General features: G+C 38.9%; 1 protein-coding gene and 1 pseudogene across 1 annotated transcript in view; one reads left to right on the top strand and one right to left on the bottom strand.

Moving 5' to 3' along the window:
* NEK1 (NIMA related kinase 1) overlaps positions 1-18933 on the bottom strand; it is a 159493-nt gene that overhangs the window by 13272 nt on the left and 127288 nt on the right. Inside the window, exons 29-31 of the mRNA XM_008074769.1 lie at positions 10734-10822; positions 9845-10092; positions 527-678 (exon numbers count right to left, since the gene is read on the bottom strand). Coding sequence (XP_008072960.1) covers positions 527-678; positions 9845-10092; positions 10734-10822 — 489 coding nt within the window. The remainder of the gene's footprint in view (positions 1-526; positions 679-9844; positions 10093-10733; positions 10823-18933) is intronic.
* LOC110594645 lies at positions 4294-4566 on the top strand (annotated as a pseudogene).

Consider the following 18933-nt stretch of genomic DNA (forward strand, 5'->3'; position numbering starts at 1 on the left):
TTTCTTTTTAAATAAACACAGAGACAGAATCTATGCTGCCCAGGCTGGTCTCAAAATCCTGGGCACAAGCAACCCTCCTGCCTCAGCCTATTGAAGTGCTGGGATTATAGGTATGAGCTGCCATTCCCTGGGCTAGATCATTTTTACTGTTGTCTAGTGCTTTGCGAGGCTGAGGCAGGAGGATCATTTGAGGTCAGGAGTTTGAGACCAAAATGGAAAACATAGTGAGACACAATCTCCACAAAAAAACAAAAAATGGTGGTTCACACCTGTAGTCTTAGCTACCTTGAGGCTGAGGCAAGAGGACTGCTTGAGCATAGGCGTTCAAAGCTGCAGTGAGTTATGATTTCTGCACTCCAGCCTGGGCAACAGAGCAAGACCCATCTCTTAAAAAAAAAAAAAAAAAGAAGGCATAAATGCAGAGGTTAATAATTTAAAGAAAAAACCGTCTAGTATGTTATCCTCTTTAAAACATAGATGCAGAAACTCTGTTAATGCCAGTATTCACCAATGACATTGTGCTTACATGTCTTCTGAATCCGAAGGGCCTTCTTTAATGGGCTCATCTTCAATGTCATCGATCTCGAGATTGTCTTGGTGAACATCTCCTACAGTGGGTACATCCATCAGGGTTCTGAACAGCTTTGAGAGGTCTGGAAGTGAACATGTCCTCAGCATCTAAAAAAGTCAACAGATTTCTCGTTAGGAGCACAAGAAGTTAAAAATTAAAATGAGAAAAAATTAGAGCTATTAAAACTTTTGATATATATGTGTGTGTCTATTTATATATATCTATATATCTATATCTATATCCATATGTATGTATGTATGTTTAGAGCTAAAGGGTTCAAAGGTGACTTATATAAGGTGAGGACCTAATTTGCTTGAATTTCAGCTCAGTATGTTCTAGAGGAAACAAAACTTGTGAGTTACGCTTATGGTTTGATACATAGGATTTTCCTCATATCACTGATAAAAAGTGGGAGAGGTGTTTATTTAGGTGATGCATAGGGTACTGAAAATCTGTCAGGAAGCAGGCAGTGTAGAAACTCTCTCCATCATGACCCAGGAGTCCCTGTCTCCTGATGCCTCTAGTGTTCCTCTCACTTTCTCAGTCAGCTCTGCCACCCAGTCTTGCCCAAGTGCATATTGGTCTATGCGTATGAGCACCGTTGGACCACTTAATTATAGGAGATGCTGGCTAGCCAACACCGGGCAGGGCAGGGGCCTCCAATCAGCACAGAGCCAAGTCCAACATGCTGCCCCAAGTTTGGGACTGTGGGCAGAGCTTTCTCAGTAGATCAGAGGCTGTAGGGACAAGCACACTGATGTCAGCACTGAATCATTCATAACAGCAGGAAGAAGGCACTCAGCCAACTGAGCTGAGAAAAAACAATGCACAGCTGAGGTGCTGAAAATCTGAAATTCGTCCTGGATAAGACCAGGGAGAAGAGGAATGGTCTCTGTCCACCTTTCAGCAGCAGAATGTGAGGGGTGGACAGTGCTGTGAAACAAACAAGCACACACACAGCTCCCTGGGTGGGCTGGCCCTACAGGAGTCCATGAGATCTGGAATATGACGACCACGGCACTGGTAAGAACCCTGCACCAGATGGGAGACCACGAGGAAAACACAATGTTCATATATTAATGAAAATTTATGCACTTGGCCAATTATGGTATAATATGTTCTTGAGAATAGTTAAAAAAGATTTCCATTACTTGAACATAATTTATACAGTATGGCACTCAAGGGATAAAATCATTAGGAACTACAAGTTGGTGAAGTTGGTAAAAATACACTGCTTGTTAAAGCACTTAATAATGGTACTGAAAGTATTTCTTTTAAATTTCCTACTGTCAACAGAATTTACACTTTACTTGTTTATTATTTTAAGTGTCTGAACCATGTATATTATAAATTAGCCATATGTCCCAGCAATGGTTTCCCTGTCAATAAAAATCAACAGCACTGCTACGTCATATACTTAAATTTGAGGGACTACACAAAAGAATGCTGAGATACATTTTAGCTAGCCCTAGTAAAACCATCTCAATGTTATAATTTAATTGCACTAAACAGAGGCTAAACAATGTGCCTTAGTTAGCAAAAGACCTCATCTCTACAAAAGTTGCTAACTAAAATACACTGTTTAGCCTCTGTTTAGTGCAATTAAACTATAACGTTGCTCTCTCATAATGTCCTCTAAAACGATTTGCTTACTCCAACACATAAATCAGGCTAAAATGGACTAAAACATTAATTAAAAATTATGACCATTCACTAAAGGCAAAAACTACAGACTTGACCTAAGAATAGGCATTTCAACAAACTGAAAGAAGTCAGCTAAGGCTCATGTGCTGCTTGTGAATGCACGCTAACCTCTTTCCACGCTGCATTTGCTAAAACAAGAAAAAAAATTCTGAGCTTTCCTAGAGGAGATCGCCCCCCCCCGCCCCCCGCAGGGAAGAGTGGCAGCGGAACACACCGGCCTCTCTCCATCCCTTGTTCACTGCCCCCCGCAACTGGAGGAGGCATGGAAGGAAAACTCGCGAGAAGGCCCAGACAGGAGGGCGCGTGCCTGTCTGCTCCGCGGACCTGCTCCGCGGACCTGCCCGGTGTCTCCCGCCCCCTCCCGCCCTGTCGCAGGACCCACAGGTTGGGCCTGCGGAGCCAGACGGGTCTGACTCTGTCTCCCTGCCGCTGGAGCTGGAGGGGTACAAAGTTCCGACCACGGGTTCTGCTCTGTAGACTCCAAGGTTGTCCCAAGGACTAGTCTCTGGAGAAGAATACTGAGAGGCATGATTTCGGGCTAACTCTAGCCACGTTTTCCAGGAGAGCTTTATCAGCAGGCATTATGATCTTGATCTGATGGACTCTTACGCCATCTTCTTTATCGGCTGCGAATGAAGTGGGGCTAGGAGGTACTTCTCTGTTTTAGCTGCCTCCAAGTTTCATGGGATTATAAATTAATCGAATCCCGAAAATGTTACTCTTAAAAAAAGTGACCAGAAAAAATATACTGATGATTTCCCTTTATAAAATAACAAATGCAGTTTTGGGGTGTTTTTTGTTTGTTTGTTTTGAGTTGGGGTCTCACTCTGTCAGTTAGGCTGGAGTCCAGTGGCACAATCATGACTCACCGCAGCCTTGACCTCTTGGGCTCAGGTGATCCTTCCATCTCAGCCTCCCAAGGAGCTGGGACTACAGGAATGTGCCACCACCATGCCCAGCTAATTTTTAAAACTTTTGCAGAGACCAGGTCTCACTATGTGGCCCAGGCTGATCTCAAACTCCTGGGCTCAAGCAATCCTCTCACCTCAGCCTCCCAGAGTGCTGGGATTGAAGGCGTAAGCCTCCATGCCTGGCCACACTTAGCTTAAAACACAAACACACTGTATAGCTGTACAAACCTATTTTCTTTCTTTGTGTCCTTATTCTATAAGCTTTTTTGTATCTTAAAGTTTATTCATTTTAATTTCTTACTTTTTAAACATTTTTGTGAAAAACAGAGATACACGCATACACATAGGCCTACACAGGATCACTGATCCCACTGTGCTCCACCTCTGCATCTTGTCCCTTTGTAAAGTCTTCAAGGATGATGCCACGCATGGAGCTGTCATTTCCTAGGACAGCAACGCTTTCTTCTGGAACACCACCTGAGGGAACCGCCTGAGGCCATTTTACAGTTAACTATATTTTTATAAGTAGAAAGAGTATACTCTAAAATAATAATTAAGGCGATTGCCTTGCTAGACTCTGGTGTGGTCATGTGTTCTTTGAGCTACGGCTATCGTCATGCTTCCTGGCTTTGGCCCCCTCCCCTACCTTGGGGAGGTGAATCTTCTCTCTCCCTTTTCTTTCTTGAATTTACTTTTAAATAAACTGTATGTTTTAATCTAACTTCTGTACAATTCTTTGCATCTTCTATGTGGCATTGGCTCGCACCCCAGAAGGCCACACATGTAGGAAGTGATCTCTTTTTAAATAAATCTTTTCTTTCCTTGCCTCAAAAAAATTAATAGCACAATAAAGTATAATAAACTAGTAACATGGTCCTTTATCACCATTATCAATTATTATGAACATATAAAATTGCATGTGCTAGACTTTTATACGGCTGGCACTTAGTGGGTTGTTTACACCAGCAAACACTTGAGTCATGCATTACAATATGACGTTCAGGAGCAGTGTGAAGAAGAAGAGGCAAGAACGACCCCGGACCGACCAAAGCCCGCGCGCCACTCCATCCCCACGTCCAGCGCCTCAGTTCCGCTGCCATCACCACCATGCCCAAGAGAAAGGCTGAAGGGGAGGCTAAAGGAGACAAAGCCAAGGTGAAGGATGAACCCCAGAGAAGACCTGCAAGGTTGTCTGCTAAACCTGCTCCTCCAAAGCCAGAGCCCCAGCCTAAGAAGGCCCCAGCTAAGAAGGGAGAGAAGGTTCCCAAAGGGAAAAAGGGAAAAGTCGATGCTGGCAAGGAGGGGAATAACCCTGCAGAAAATGGAGATGCCAAAACGGACCAGGCACAGAAAGCTGAAGGTGCTGGAGATGCCAAGTGAAGTGTGTGCATTTTTGATAACTGTGTACTGGTGACTGTACAGTTTAAAATACTATTTTTTATCAAGTTTTATAAAAATGCAGAATTTTGTTTTTGCTTTTTGTTTTTTAAGCTATGTTGTTAGCACACAGAACACTTCATTGCTGTTTTTGAGGAAAGGGGCATATATCACTAATAGAATGTCTCCAAAGCTGAAGTGATGTGGGGAAAATACCTTTCCCTTCTAGTTTTAAGAGACTTCCTCTTGGCTTCCAGGAGGAGGGATTCCCCGATGTTGACACACACAACCACCTTGGTACAAACACCTTGTGGTGTGGAAAAACATTCATTTTTTATGCCCTCTTCTCCCTTTCTGCCTTCACCATAGACTTAACTCCCTTAAACCCAGACATCTGTTGGGACCTGACCTCCAATAATTGGTTACCAGTATGTCAGTGATGCCGCTGAGATGGCACCCCTCATAGAACAGCAGTTTTCGTTTATAGATTGTGGATCTTCAGACAAATTCTGCCATTTTCATTTCATTTCCTGAAAGTCAGGGTTGGCCTGTGAAAAGTTGTCAAACAGCATGCTAAATGTGAAATGTCAACCCTCACTCTAAACTTCTTCCCTGTTCAGAGCATCAAATGAAGACTTCATTGGGTTTTTATAGTGGCTTTCTGATTTGGTAGTCCATTAAAGAAGGGAGTTTGAAAGTTGTTGTATACTGTTAAAGATTGTCTGCCCATGTCCTGCCTGAAATACCATGATTGTTTATGAAAAGTATCTTTAATAAAGCTGGATGCAGTTTGGCTTGGGAAAAAAATATGATGTTCAGATGTCACTAGGCAATAGGAATTTTTCAGTTCCATTATAATTGGGACCACAATAGTACAGGGGTCTGTGGTTTACCAAAACATCATTGTGTTGCAAGACTGTATATGGTTGTAAGGACCTCATGATATAATGTGAAGTGGTATAATATTATTGAAGGCAGACTATGACAAGCGAAAGATGTATCTTGAAAACTGAGAATGACCACTAAATATTTTTTGAAAAAGAAGTTCACCTTATAAGCAAATACTAGAGATAAAATAAATACTAAAAATACTCAATCCAAAGGAAAGGAGAGAGTAAAAAAGGAACAACAACAAAAATCAGACAAGCATAAAACAGAAAAATGATAGACTTAAACCCAATCATATGGATGATGTCATATTAATAATTATATTAAATGTAAATCACCTAACTAATTAAAAGAGATTGTCAGGTTGGTTAAAATATAAGACTTGACTATATACTAACTACATGAAATTCGCTTTAAATATAAAATGCTTGGTTAAAAGTAGTAAAAAAAATGCATATATACCATACAAACACAAAGCATAAAAAACTGGAATGGTTACATTCAAACCAGACAAAACAGGTTTCAGACAAAGTGATATGACCAGTGATAAAAAGATTCTTTCACAATGATAAAAGGGTCAATTCATCAATAAGACATCATGATTCGTCATTTAAATTCAACTGAGTGGAAATCACAACACTCCTTTTCAGTAAGTGATATACACGTAGAAGGAAAATCAGTGAGAATACTGAGTGACTATCAAACAAGAAAGATACTTCATAATAGTAAACAAATCAATTCATCCAGAAGATATAACAATACTACATTTTTATTCACCCAGTAAGAAAGCTTCAAACTACATGGAATGAAAACTGAAAGACTGACACAACCACAAAGAGAAATAGTTATCCATACAGGTATAGTTAAAAATCTCAATCTCCCACCTAATGCCAGTCAGGATGACCATTATCAATAACTCAAAAAACAACAGAGGCTGGAGAGGATATGGGGAAAAGGGAACTCTTCTACACTGTTGGTGGGATTGTAAATTAGTATAACCTCTTGGAAAACACTGTGGCAATTTCTAAAAGATCTAAAAATCGACCTTCTGTATGACCCAGCAATCCCCCTCCTGGGAATATACCTGGAAGAACTGAAATCACTCTATAAAAAAGATACCTGCACACACATGTTTACTGCAGCATTATTCACATCAGCAAAAACATGGAACCAACCGTGCTGCCCACTGAAAGTGGACTGGATAGAGAAAATATATATTTACATGATGGAATATTATGCAGCCTTAAAGAAAAACAAAATTACGAACTTCACAGCAACTTGGATGGAATTAGAGTCTATATAATACTCAGTGATTTATCACAAAACAAAGATCTGCGTACCACATAAGCGAACCCTGAACATTCATCATAATACTGTAAGAAAGAGATTGGAAGTAGTGGGACACTTGGGGGGGCACATAACATCAATAAGGGTACCTACATTTTACCTGTACAATGACCACTTACGTACCTAACCCTGAATTGTATCCCACATCTTTAAAATAAAAAATAAGAGGAAAAAAAAATCTCAATCTCTTAGCAATGAATAGTTCACGTAGATAAAAAAAAATCAGTAAAGCTTCGGAAGACTTGAACAACACTGTAAGCCAACTTGACTATTTGACATTTATAGTATACTCACTCAGCAATACAAGAAGACACGCTCTCTTCAACAGATCTGTTAGGGTTGGGGCCACCAGGAAAGGAGACTGAAGGGTAACTAATGTGTTCAGAGAAAAACTAGGAAAGTACACTCTAAAGGAAGCCCACAGATAAAGTGAGTTATAAAGTTAAGGTCCGCATTAACTCTGTTGAAAGAATAAAAGTCAAGAAGTGAGAGAGAAAAGGGTGCAGGGAATCTGGCACCGTGCTGTGTCTGACCACCTGGACAAGAGCAGCCTCAGTGGAGAGCCTCTCGAAAGCCACACGGGACGTGCTGGGGAGTGGCTGCAAGGAGTCTGCAATGTGTTCAGGATGGCTGTCAAGAGACAGAGAAAGGGCGGCAGCTGGAGAATACACGTCAAGGGACGTTTGCTATTTATGGTGCAATTTACTGGAACATACGTGCTGGGGAAAGGACCCTCCAAAGAGGAAGACGACACAGGTTAGAGCAGCAAGAGTGACAGAGCAAGTTCCTTGAGAAGGTGGAAGGGGCTGGGATCCAAGATACAAGGAAGATTTCCTTTAATACAAAAATCCCCACAAGTAATATAACTCAACATTTTTAAAATGAGTTTTTAAAATGTTTATAAGAGGTTAAGTTATCCCATCTTAGTATATAGACTATATATATTTTTATAATTTTGATTTTCCTTCATGATTCAAGGACACTATTATGAATACTGACTACTATTTTGTCTCAGTGATGAACTCTTGATTTATAGGGCAGGCAGGGATGGCCCTTGGTCCTTTTCTGGGATGGTTACAGATTGCTTTGATTTTCTGGTTTTCCACTGCCTTTTCCCTCACAGTCCTCTAGCTGAAGTCTGCACAGCTGCTTACAATGTGCCACGCTTACTTCCGGAATAAATACTTCCATAGGACCAATGTGGTCCAAGGTCATGAAAGGAAACCAAATCATCAACTATATTATGCAAAGGATACTAGTTTCATGGACAGCAATAAGCTATTTGAAAGATCCGAACTAAAGACAGTGATACAAAACAAACAGCATGAATTATATGATAGTCCTTGTCCCACAATACGTCTCTGTCTCTAACTCTGAAGATCACACATTTGTTTTGGTGATTTGCATCTTCTAAAATCTAACTGTTATTAGTCAAATGAGTAAATTTAATAATCTCTAAGCTTAAGATAAGCATGAGATAATACTCCGCAAAATAAAACTAAAACCAATGGGAAAATTAAATTGAAAATCAAAATGATATATTTAAAAAATAGTCAAGGACTAAATAATTCAGGCAATTCATTTATATACAAGCTCAAACAAAAGAAAAATGTCCAGCTTCACTGATAAACACAGAAGTACAAACTGGAACAAATCTGCTGATTTGTTACTCATTGATTAAATAGATGTTTAAGTAAATGACCAGTAGTGGGTGCCACTTAGGGCGCGGAGAAATGGTTACGCTCTCCCACACTGCTGACAGCAGCATTAACTGTTTCTTACAAGGAAATCAGGCAATATACAATATAACTTTGTGACTTATATTAGAGAAATTTACTTTATGGAAGTAATTGTGACTGTATACAGAGTTAGAGGTGTAGGTGGTTACAATAACAAAAATTAAAACCTAAAGCCTGACAATAAAAGCAGATTTGTGAAAAAATTATGATAAGCAGCCCAGTAGAATACGTGATCATTAAAAACAGTATATAATGGTGATAAAGAGAATATCTGACAATATATTCAGATAGAGTGCTATTTTCATAACAATACTACAATAATGTTATTTGTAAGAATATTATAATAACTAGAAAAGGAATATAAAAAGTATACATAATATCCTGTTTTGGTAAAATTAAATATATTCACAATTATATATATGAATTGACATATGATTTTTAAATTTTCACTTGCAGTTCCAAATTTTCTGCAGATAGGCGTTCTATTTATTTATTTATTTAATTTTTTGACTCAGAGCCTCACTCTGTTGCCCAGGCTAGAGTGCAGTGGCATGCTCATGTCCACCACTGCCTCAACCTGCTGAGCTCAGGTGATCCTTCTGCCGTAGCCTTCCAAGTAGCTGGAACCACAGGTGCACACCACCACGCCCAGCTAATTTTTTGACTTATTGTAGAGATGAGGTCTCACCAAGTTGCCGAGGCTGGTCTCCAACTCCAGGGATCAGGCAATTCTCTCATCTCTGTTTCCCAAAGTGCTGGGATTACAGGCATGAGCCACTGCACCTGGCATATTCTATCTTTTAATAAGAAAAATTTGATTACATACATTTAAAATAGCAAGTGAGAAAAGGTAAGAGGTCTGAAAATCTTTTACCAGAAAGTGCATATGAATATCTATCTACTAATCTGTTTACAAATAGATTAGGCAATTAGCACTTCTATCCAGATAAGATATACTGCTTAAGCTTAGTCTTATACTAAATATGGAAGTCAGGTTAGGCCATGGGAAAGAGAGAGTGTGCATAAGGGTGTAAGAGAAAATCTTTTGCTCAAATAATAGTAGATCCTACAGGAAAAAAATCCTGAACAGGAAACCAATGAAATCGTCTCTATCCTGGTTATACTTTCATTAGCAATTTCTTTTTAGTATCTCAAAAGAAAAGGTGGAAGTTTTTTTTTGTTGTTTGTTTTGATATGTGTTTGTGTTCTTTAGAGATTAAAACTAAACATTATGGTATATCAAAGAAAAACAATCAACAGTAAATGCTAGCAAATGGATAACATTTCCACTTGAGGACCATACTTGCCTTTGGGTTGTTTGCATCAAACAGGCCAGTTGAAAGTCCAATCAGCAAGGAGTTCTTGTTTTTATTTCTTGATGGTGAATCAGAGTGAGATCTAAGTGGAAGAGATTCTTCTGGTGAACACTGAATTGACTGAACTTGAGAGACTACGTTCAACTGTTCAGACTGAACCACTCTATGGAAAAATGGTTCCGGTAGAAGAGACTTCTCTATATCATATTTAGAGTGCTGAGAGTCATCTATTCCAGGTTCTATGGTATAAAGAAGAGATTGCGTGACAAGTTCATATCGTACTTAAACAGAGTTCTAAATGATATTGACAAGGCATAGTATTTAACACAAATTCTCGCAGAAAACCCCACGTGTATCAGGAAAACAAAAGCAAAATTACCCTATAAATAATCTTTAACAGGATATAATGTTTTATTTTCAGAAAGTCAATTTAACTTGTTATATACTTCCATGATATTGGAAGTTCTAAAATACAGACACAAATCCAAGGCAATACTGCACACTAAAAAAATACACTGTTTAGGCACATATTTAGTTCCAGTATAAATTTGTTCCTATACATTCTATCCCATAGGATAAAAAATTATATTTCCTGTAACTAATCCTATTTAAGAAGACGACTTGCTTATTGTCTTAGTACACTGGCTTGGTTTCAGCAAGTAATTCTTTTCATTTTTGAACACTCAATAAAATAATTGGCCAAGAAATTTTACTGCCACGTTGCCATACAATCCTGTTACAGAGTCCAGTGCTCAATGCCTACTACCTTCCAAACAACTGAGACAACTGATAAGGAATGCTACTTACACACTGCCCAAATAAAGCAGGTTGGTGTTAACACTCTTCCAGAAAGTAACAAGACTCATGCAGCAGGGCTTACCTGTGTGAATGTCACTAAGCTGGTCCACACGGCTCGACAGTCCACCTTCAGGACCTTCATTTGGCCGAATGGTGACCCTGTCCTCCAACCTGCCATAGGGGGTACCGAGTAAAAAACAGTTTACCAGAAATAAAAGCTTTCTAAAAGAAAGAAAACGGAATGCAAGTGCACCAGTGTCCTATGATCTTTATTCTAATTATTTTTACTCACTATTATATATATTTTCTCTCATAAGCAGGCTGTATTTTTTACCCTGTTCAAACCCTCAGCAAACTCTAATCATTCACAGCAACCAGCCTCACCATGTTTCATAACAATAGTTCTCAAAGTGAAGTCCCCAGACAACAGCAACATAAAAAGTCTTGTTATAAATGCAAATTCTCAGGCCTACCCTAGATCTATGAATCAGAAACTTGGGAGAGGCAGGGGGATAAGGCCCAGCCATTCATTTTGAAAAATCCCAAAGTGATTCTAATGAATGCTAAGTTTAAGAACCACTACTTAAAGAATCAAAATGCCCCTTAATAGTGGAAAATATAAACAATTATAATACAGTAACACCATGGAGTGTCATACAGCTCTTAAACCAAATGAAGGAGAGATCTATATCAACTGATTAGAACAACAACCCATAAACAGTGTTAAGTAAATAAAGTAATCTGCAGACCTATTCGTATTAAATGGTGTTAGGTTTTGAAAAAATAGTTTGTAGCACAGAAAAAAGAATACAATATTATTCAGAAAAATATTTTAACCCTCAAAGGGAGGGGATTAAGATTGAGGACAAAATTAAAGAACTTGATGTTTATCTCAGTACACTTGGGAATTAAATTCGTGTATTAAAATTTTTTTAACAAAAATTAAAAGACTGAAAGAACATAGTCCAAAAGTACCAGTAAGTTATCTCTTGGAGATTAGCTTATAGATTGTTTTGATTTTCTAAATACTTTTTAATTCACTTCAAATTTTAAATAATTTTCTACTTTCTCAGTTTCAGGTTTTGAACAATTTTCTGTTTCCATTTTTAAAACTTTTATTAATTTCTAATCACACAAGCAATACATTCTTCATGCAAAATGCAATGCTCTTTGATTCTTCAAAAAGTTAAACAGAATTACCACATGATATAGCAACTCCACTCCTAGATATACATGTAAAGAAATTGAAAATAAGGACTCAACAGACACTTGTATGCCAATGTGCTATACTATTCACAACAGCCCAAAGGTGGAAATAACCTACATGCCCCATCAATCGATGAATGATAAAATATGTGGGGTGTGTGTGTGTGTGTGTGTGTGTGTGTGTGTGTGTGTGTGTGTAATGGAACATTATTCGGCTATAAAAAGGAATAAAAAACTGGCATATCCTACAATGTGGATGTACTATGCTAAATGAAAGAAGCCAGAAACAACAGGCCAGATGCCATATAAGTTCATATGAAATACCCAGAATAGGCAAATCCATAGAGACAGACAGAAACCAGGTTAGTGATCGCCAGAGGTGGGTGGGGAGGAGAAACAGGGAGTGGATGCTTCACAGGTGGCGGGTGGGTGAGGAAGACATTTCAGACTGCACAGTGGTGATGGGTGCACAGCACTGTGGATGGACTAAGAACCAACCACACTGCCTTGTATACTGCAAATGGTTAAAATGGTGAATTCTGTTATATGAGTTTTACCCCAATTAAAAAAAAAGTAAAGTTCCCTTTAGAACTCACTTAGCCACTAAAATTCCACTGGCCTGGTGTACACCTTACTAGACTTTTCCTTTAAATTTACATACATATTCACTTGAGTACATATATAACTTTTTATATAGAATTATCATAGTGCTAATCTATGTATAAAAATGCTTTTTTCATTCAATATTATTCAATATTTTAGATATATTTCCACATTGATACATAGAGTTCCATTTATTCTTTTAAGTGCTGCACATTATTCCATAATGCAGCACAGCTGACCCTTGAACATGAGTCTGAACTGCATGGGTCTGCTTATATTTGGATTTTTTTCCAACCAAATGTGGATTGAAAATACAGTATTCATGGGATGCAAAACTCCTGTATACGGAAGGCTGACTTTTCATCTATGCGGGTTCCACCAGCAGACTGGGGACTTAGATTATGCATGAGTTTTGATATAGGCAGGGGTCCTGGAGCCAGTCCCCGAATATGCCAGGGGATGACTATGCACAGAAACGCAAGAGTATTTTTAGCTGCTTCCTTATTAATGACGATTCAGAATGCTCCCAATTGTTTGCTATGACTCTCCCACAATGAATATTCTTGAATCCGCTCTTTTGTGAGCGATCCTGAGATACCAAAAAGTAAAAGAGGCATATCACAGGATATACACATTTGAAAATTAAATGAAACTGATAAATGGATCCCCCAGTTGGCTCCACCCACTTACATATGCATTGCAGTGCATCTTACTTTATGGAAAAATATCTGGACCACTGCCCCGCCTTCTACTCACTGCACTCCTTCAAGGGGGAGGATCAGACTAGCAGTGACATTCACAGGCCCCTCATTCCCACCGGGCAAAGACTTGGGGATTTGATCTCTTTTCCTCTCATTTTATTGGCTCCCCATAACCCCTGAAGTATCCTATTGCTGAATTTACTAATCATGAGGGTTTCCTCCTTTGTGAATAATCTGTTCATACCCTTTCCCCGTTTTTCTCTTGGACTTTTGTCTTTATTATGAATTTACACAAGTTTTTATGAATTCTGGATATTGTTAGGTTAGGCCATCTCCTTTGAAATAAATTTCACTTAGGTCTTTAATCAATTTGACATTGTTTTGTTGAATGGTTTCAGAAATGGAAATAACTATAACTTTTTTTCCAAATTGTGATTGATTTGTGTTGATAACGTACTGAATAGGTTACCTTTTTCTGTTGGTTAGAAATACCATCTTACGTATCAAAATCTGGTTTTCAAATACTGTAATACATAAAAAGGGGTTTAAAAAAATAGAAGACACTGTCTGCCTTTAAGGAATTTTCTCAACACAATGGAGATTAACAGATATCCAGATTTCTAGTAGAATATGGCTATGTAAATTACCCGTGACCTGACAATCATTCAAAATCAACAGAGTTGGGGGGCAGGGATATTAAGAGATTAGGAGAAATAATGGAAACATCGTTTTAGCAAAATTGGGCGACTAGAAATATAATCTTGACACCATATGACAGGTAAGATTGGGCAGGAGTTGCACATAAGAAAGTGAAAAGAGAAGGGTGAGCAGCGATCAATCTCAAAATGCCCAGTGAGAACGTTTCCTACAGTGATAACACACTCTTGTGCAACAGATGTGTGTTCTTTGTTAGGGTCAACTTAAACCTCGTGTGGCCCAACTAGCAGATGGTACTCAAAGGATCATGCAAGGTACAAAAGAATCACAAGCACAGCTATATCTGTGGCAGCAGGAAAGAATTCTTTTTAGCTGTGAAAAACAACCCTCAGTAAGGGTACCTGCATAATGAACACTTGTATACCTTACCCTGAACTGTAACCCACGTTTACAAAATTAAAAATTAAGGCCAGGCTCGGTGGCTCAGCCTATAATCCCAGCACTTTGGGAAACCTAGGTGAGTATATTACCTGAGCCCAAGAGTTTGAGATCAGCCTGAGCAACTTGGTGAGACCTTGTCTCTACAATAAATCAAAAATTAGCCAGGCATGGTAGCACATGCCTGTAGTTCCAGCTACTTGGAAGGCTGAGGGGGAAGGATCGCCAGAGCCCAGCAGGTCAATGCTGGGGTTGCTGTGAGTGTGCCACTGCACTCCAGCCTAGGCGACAGAGGGAGACTCCAACTCAAAAAAAAAAAAATTTTTTTTTTAAATAAAAGAAGAAAAAAACTCCCAGAACTTATGAAAAAAGTAAAAGTAAAAACAAAACCACCACAGAAATAAATACAAAATTGGAATGAGCCTAAGAAAACTACACTGAGATACCACCTAATTCCTGTCAGAATGGCCATTATCAATAACTCAAAAAATAACAGATGCTGGAGAGGATGTGGAGAAAAGGGAACTCTTCTACACTGTTGGTGGGAGTGTGTAAATTAGTACAGCCTCTGTGGAAAGCAGTGTGGCGATTCCTAAAAGTTCTAAAAATCAACCTTCCATATGACCCTGCAATCCCCCTACTGGAAATAGACCCGGAAGAACTCAAATCACTCTATAAAAAAGTTACCTGCACACGTATGTTTATTGCAGCATTGTTCACAATAGCAAGGACATGGAATCAACCATGCTGCCCATCAAAAGAGGACCCAGATAAAAAAAAAATGTGGTACATACACACAATGGAATACTAAGCAGCCATAAAGAACAAAATCATGAACTTTGCAGCAACCTGGATGTACTTAGAGTCTATAATACTGACTGATCTTTCACAGAAACAAAGAACTGAGTATCACATGTTTTCATTCATAAGTGGACCTTGAACAACTATCAACAAAAGAATGGACAGTGGCGGGAAATGGGGGGGATGGAGGGGCGGGGAGGTGGGATGGGCAGTAGTGGGAATCTGCCTGGGGATGGGGGGGCACACCTCATCAACAAGGGTACCTGCATAATGAATATTTGTATACTTAACCCTGAATTGTACCCCACAATTTTAAAATAAAAAATGTAAAAGTTTAAAAAAAACCCCACAAAAATAAATACAAAACTGGAATGAGCATAAGAAAAATAGGCAAAATGGAAAACTCGGGAGCAAGGACACAGAAATGAGAAACACAAATAAAGTAGAAACAAAAAGGAAGTGTTCAAAACAAGACCGGGTACAGTGGTTTAGCCTGTAATCCCAGCACTTTGGGGGGAAGAGGTGAGTGGATTGCCTGAGTCCTGGATTTCAAGACCAGGCTGCGCAACTTGGTGAGATCTTGTCTCTACAATAAATCACAAAAACTAGCTGGGCGTGGTGGTGTGCGTCTGTAGTTCCAGCTACTTGGAAGGTTGAGGCGGAAGGATTGCCTGAGCCCTGCAGGTCGAGGCTGTGGTGGCTGTGAGCATGCCATTGCACTCCATCCAGCCTGGGTGACAAGAGTGAGACTCCAACTCAAAAAATAAAACAAAACAAAAACAAGAATGAAAGACACAAAAGACAAGCACAGATAATTCAATATACGTATAACTGGAGTTTCTATAAAAAAAAAAATCAACAGGCAATGCTAAATTTCAAGAAAATTCTTGGAACAAAATCTGAGTCTACATATTGAAAGGAAACACCATGTGCCATGTTAATTGACCATAAATTGTCAACAGTAGGAAATAGCCTTTAAAGTTAGATTTTAAGATAAAAAAGAAAATTTCAAAAGCCAGGAAAAAACATATCGTTTACTTCATCAATGACAAAACACTTCAGATAAAGAACTGGTATCCAAAATACACAAAGAACCCTGTAAAAAAAGATATTAGGCCAGGCTTGGTGGCTCAGCCTGTACTCCCAGCACTTTGGAGGGCTGAGGCGAGTAGACTGCCTGAGACTGCGGGTTCGAGACCAGCTCGGGCAACTTGGTGAGACCTCGTCTCTACAATAAATCAAAAATTAGCCGGGCACTTTAGCGCGTGCCTGTAGTTCCGGTACTTGGAAGGCTGAGGTGAAAGAATCGCCAGAGCCCAACAGGTTGACACTGGAGTGGCCGTGAACATGCCACTGCACTCCAGCCTAGGCGACAGAGTGAGACTCCGACTCAAAAAAAAGAGATCAGATACCACAACACACCTATTGGAGTGGCCAAAATCTAGAATACTAACGACGGCAAGGGCTGGAGAAGATGAGCAACATAAACTCTCAAGCCTGGGAATGCAAAATGGTGCCACCACTTTGGAAGAGAGTTTGGCAGTTTCTTACAGAAACTGCAGAACCAAACACGCTCTTTCCAGCAATTGCAACTCTGTGGTATTTACTCAAATGAGCTGAAATCTTACATCCATACAAAAGCCTGTACATGTGTGATTTACAGCAGTCTATTCCTAACTGCAAAAACTCGGAAGCAACCAAGATATTCTTCATAGGCCAATTAGCAAACTGCGGTTCATCCTAACAAAGAATTATTCAGTGCTAAGAAATGAGCTGTCAAGCCATGAGAAGACACAGAGCATCCTGCCAAGCGAAAGATGCCAATCTGAAGAGACAAAACTATGGAGACAACAGAAAGACCAGTGGCTGCCAGGGGTTGTGGGGCAGATAAGAGAGGACAGGATGAACAGGGGAAGCACAAAGAAGATCACACAGCCCCACAGGAACAGGCACTGAAACTGGCCATTCTCCACTCGTCAAAATCCACAGGATGCACAGCGCAAAGAGACAACCCTAATGTCAACTATGAATTTTGAATTAATAATGTGTCAGCATTGGCTCATCCGCTGTAACAAGTATACCACTCTAATGCAAGACGTTTAGAGATCACAACTTGCTAGAAGTAAAAGATAAAAGAAAAAAATAATATTAAAAATGGGAAACTGGTGGAGGTAGGGAGTGAGGGGTATATGGTAACTGTAATTTTTGGGTGAACTTTAAAAAAAAAATTTTTTTGGTAAACTTAAAACTGCTCACAAAAGAGTCAATTAGTTTAAAAAAGGCAAAGCAAAACAACAAAATCAACACAGCAAAAGAAACAATAATATAAAAATGACAACTAAATTCAACCATATATATTAGTGATATGACATATCAAATCTTTGTAAATAAACTAAACTAGTTATTTAAATACAGAAATTTCAGATTGAATCACAAACCATGTCAGAAACACAACTGAAACAAAATATTTAAAAAAAATGAAAACAGAAGGATGAGCCAATGCACATTGGGCAAACACAAACAAAAAGTTAAGATGAAATTTAGTCAAAAAATACTAACCAAGACTAAAACAATGGCATTTTATAATGCTATAAAGTGTAATTTGTCACAAAGATATTATACTTGTGAGTACCTATGCACCAAATAACTTGGGATCAATATTCATTAGATTAAAATTACTTAAAATATAAGAAGAAATAAATGGAAACACACTAGTAGAAAGAAGCTTTGACACATCTCAATCAAGTGAATAAAAATTACTAAGCAATAGACAAACTACATTAAAAACTTCATAGATAACTGATACATAACATACTATGTTAACTGGTTGCAAAGCTCCAAAGATTTTAAATTATATTTATTGAAAAAAATCTGTGTGTAAGTGGAACTGTGCAGTTGTGTTGTTCAAACGATAACTGTATATTTAGGCATAAGCTTACTAATAAGTGAGTAAAACCTATTTGGAGGAAGCTCCCAAATTCTACAACTAGATAAAAAAGAATGGCTCATCATGTTTTTCTTGACAGGAGGACCACAATGTTGATTTTCTCTACGGTAATTAACAAACTTAACAACCCAATAAAGTGCCAACTGATCTTTTTTGGGGGGGTGGGGGAAAAAGGGGGAAAGAGGGAGTCAATTTTAAGAAATCCTAAATTCACATTAAAAAAAAAAAAAAGGCTGGGTGCAGTGGCTCAAGCCTGTAATCCCAGCACTTTGGGAGGTTGAGGCGAGGGCATTACCTCAGCCCACGGGTTCAAGAATAGCCTGGACAACTTGGTGAGACCTTATCTCCACAATCTCCACAATAAAAAAAAAAATCTCCACAATAAAAAAAAAATAACTGGGCGTGATAGTGAGCACCTGAGTTCCAGCTACTCGAAAGACTGAGGTGGAAGGATTGCCTGAGCCCAGCAGGCCAATGCTGCGGTGGCCATGAGTGTGCCACTGTACTCCAGCCTGGACAATGGAGCAAGACTCCAACTAAAAAAAAAAACCAAAAACAAACAAAGAAACAAAAAAACAAGAAAAGTGAGAACAGGAAGATAAAAAAGAACAATGAAAGTGAAATTAGCCTTAAATAATCTTAAATATAACTTAAAACTTATTAATTAAAAGTATGTACTAGCTCACTGTAGATCGATCAATGGAATGAGATAAATAGTACACAAACACTCAAACGATTTCATACACAAGAATAAATTCCAAAGATTTAAATGAAAAAACCATGCACATAATAGTATTAGGAAGCCGGGCTTGGTGGCAGCCTGTAATCCCACGCCTTTGGGAGGCTGAGGTGAGTGGACTGCCTGAGCCCGCAGGTTCGAGACCTGCCTGGGCAGCGAGACCTCATCTCTACAATAAATCAAAAAATCA

The sequence above is a fragment of the Carlito syrichta genome, unplaced genomic scaffold (assembly GCF_000164805.1).
Source record: "Carlito syrichta isolate Samal-C Ts95f unplaced genomic scaffold, Tarsius_syrichta-2.0.1 Scaffold317482, whole genome shotgun sequence".
NCBI classification, from domain to species: Eukaryota; Metazoa; Chordata; class Mammalia; order Primates; family Tarsiidae; genus Carlito; species Carlito syrichta.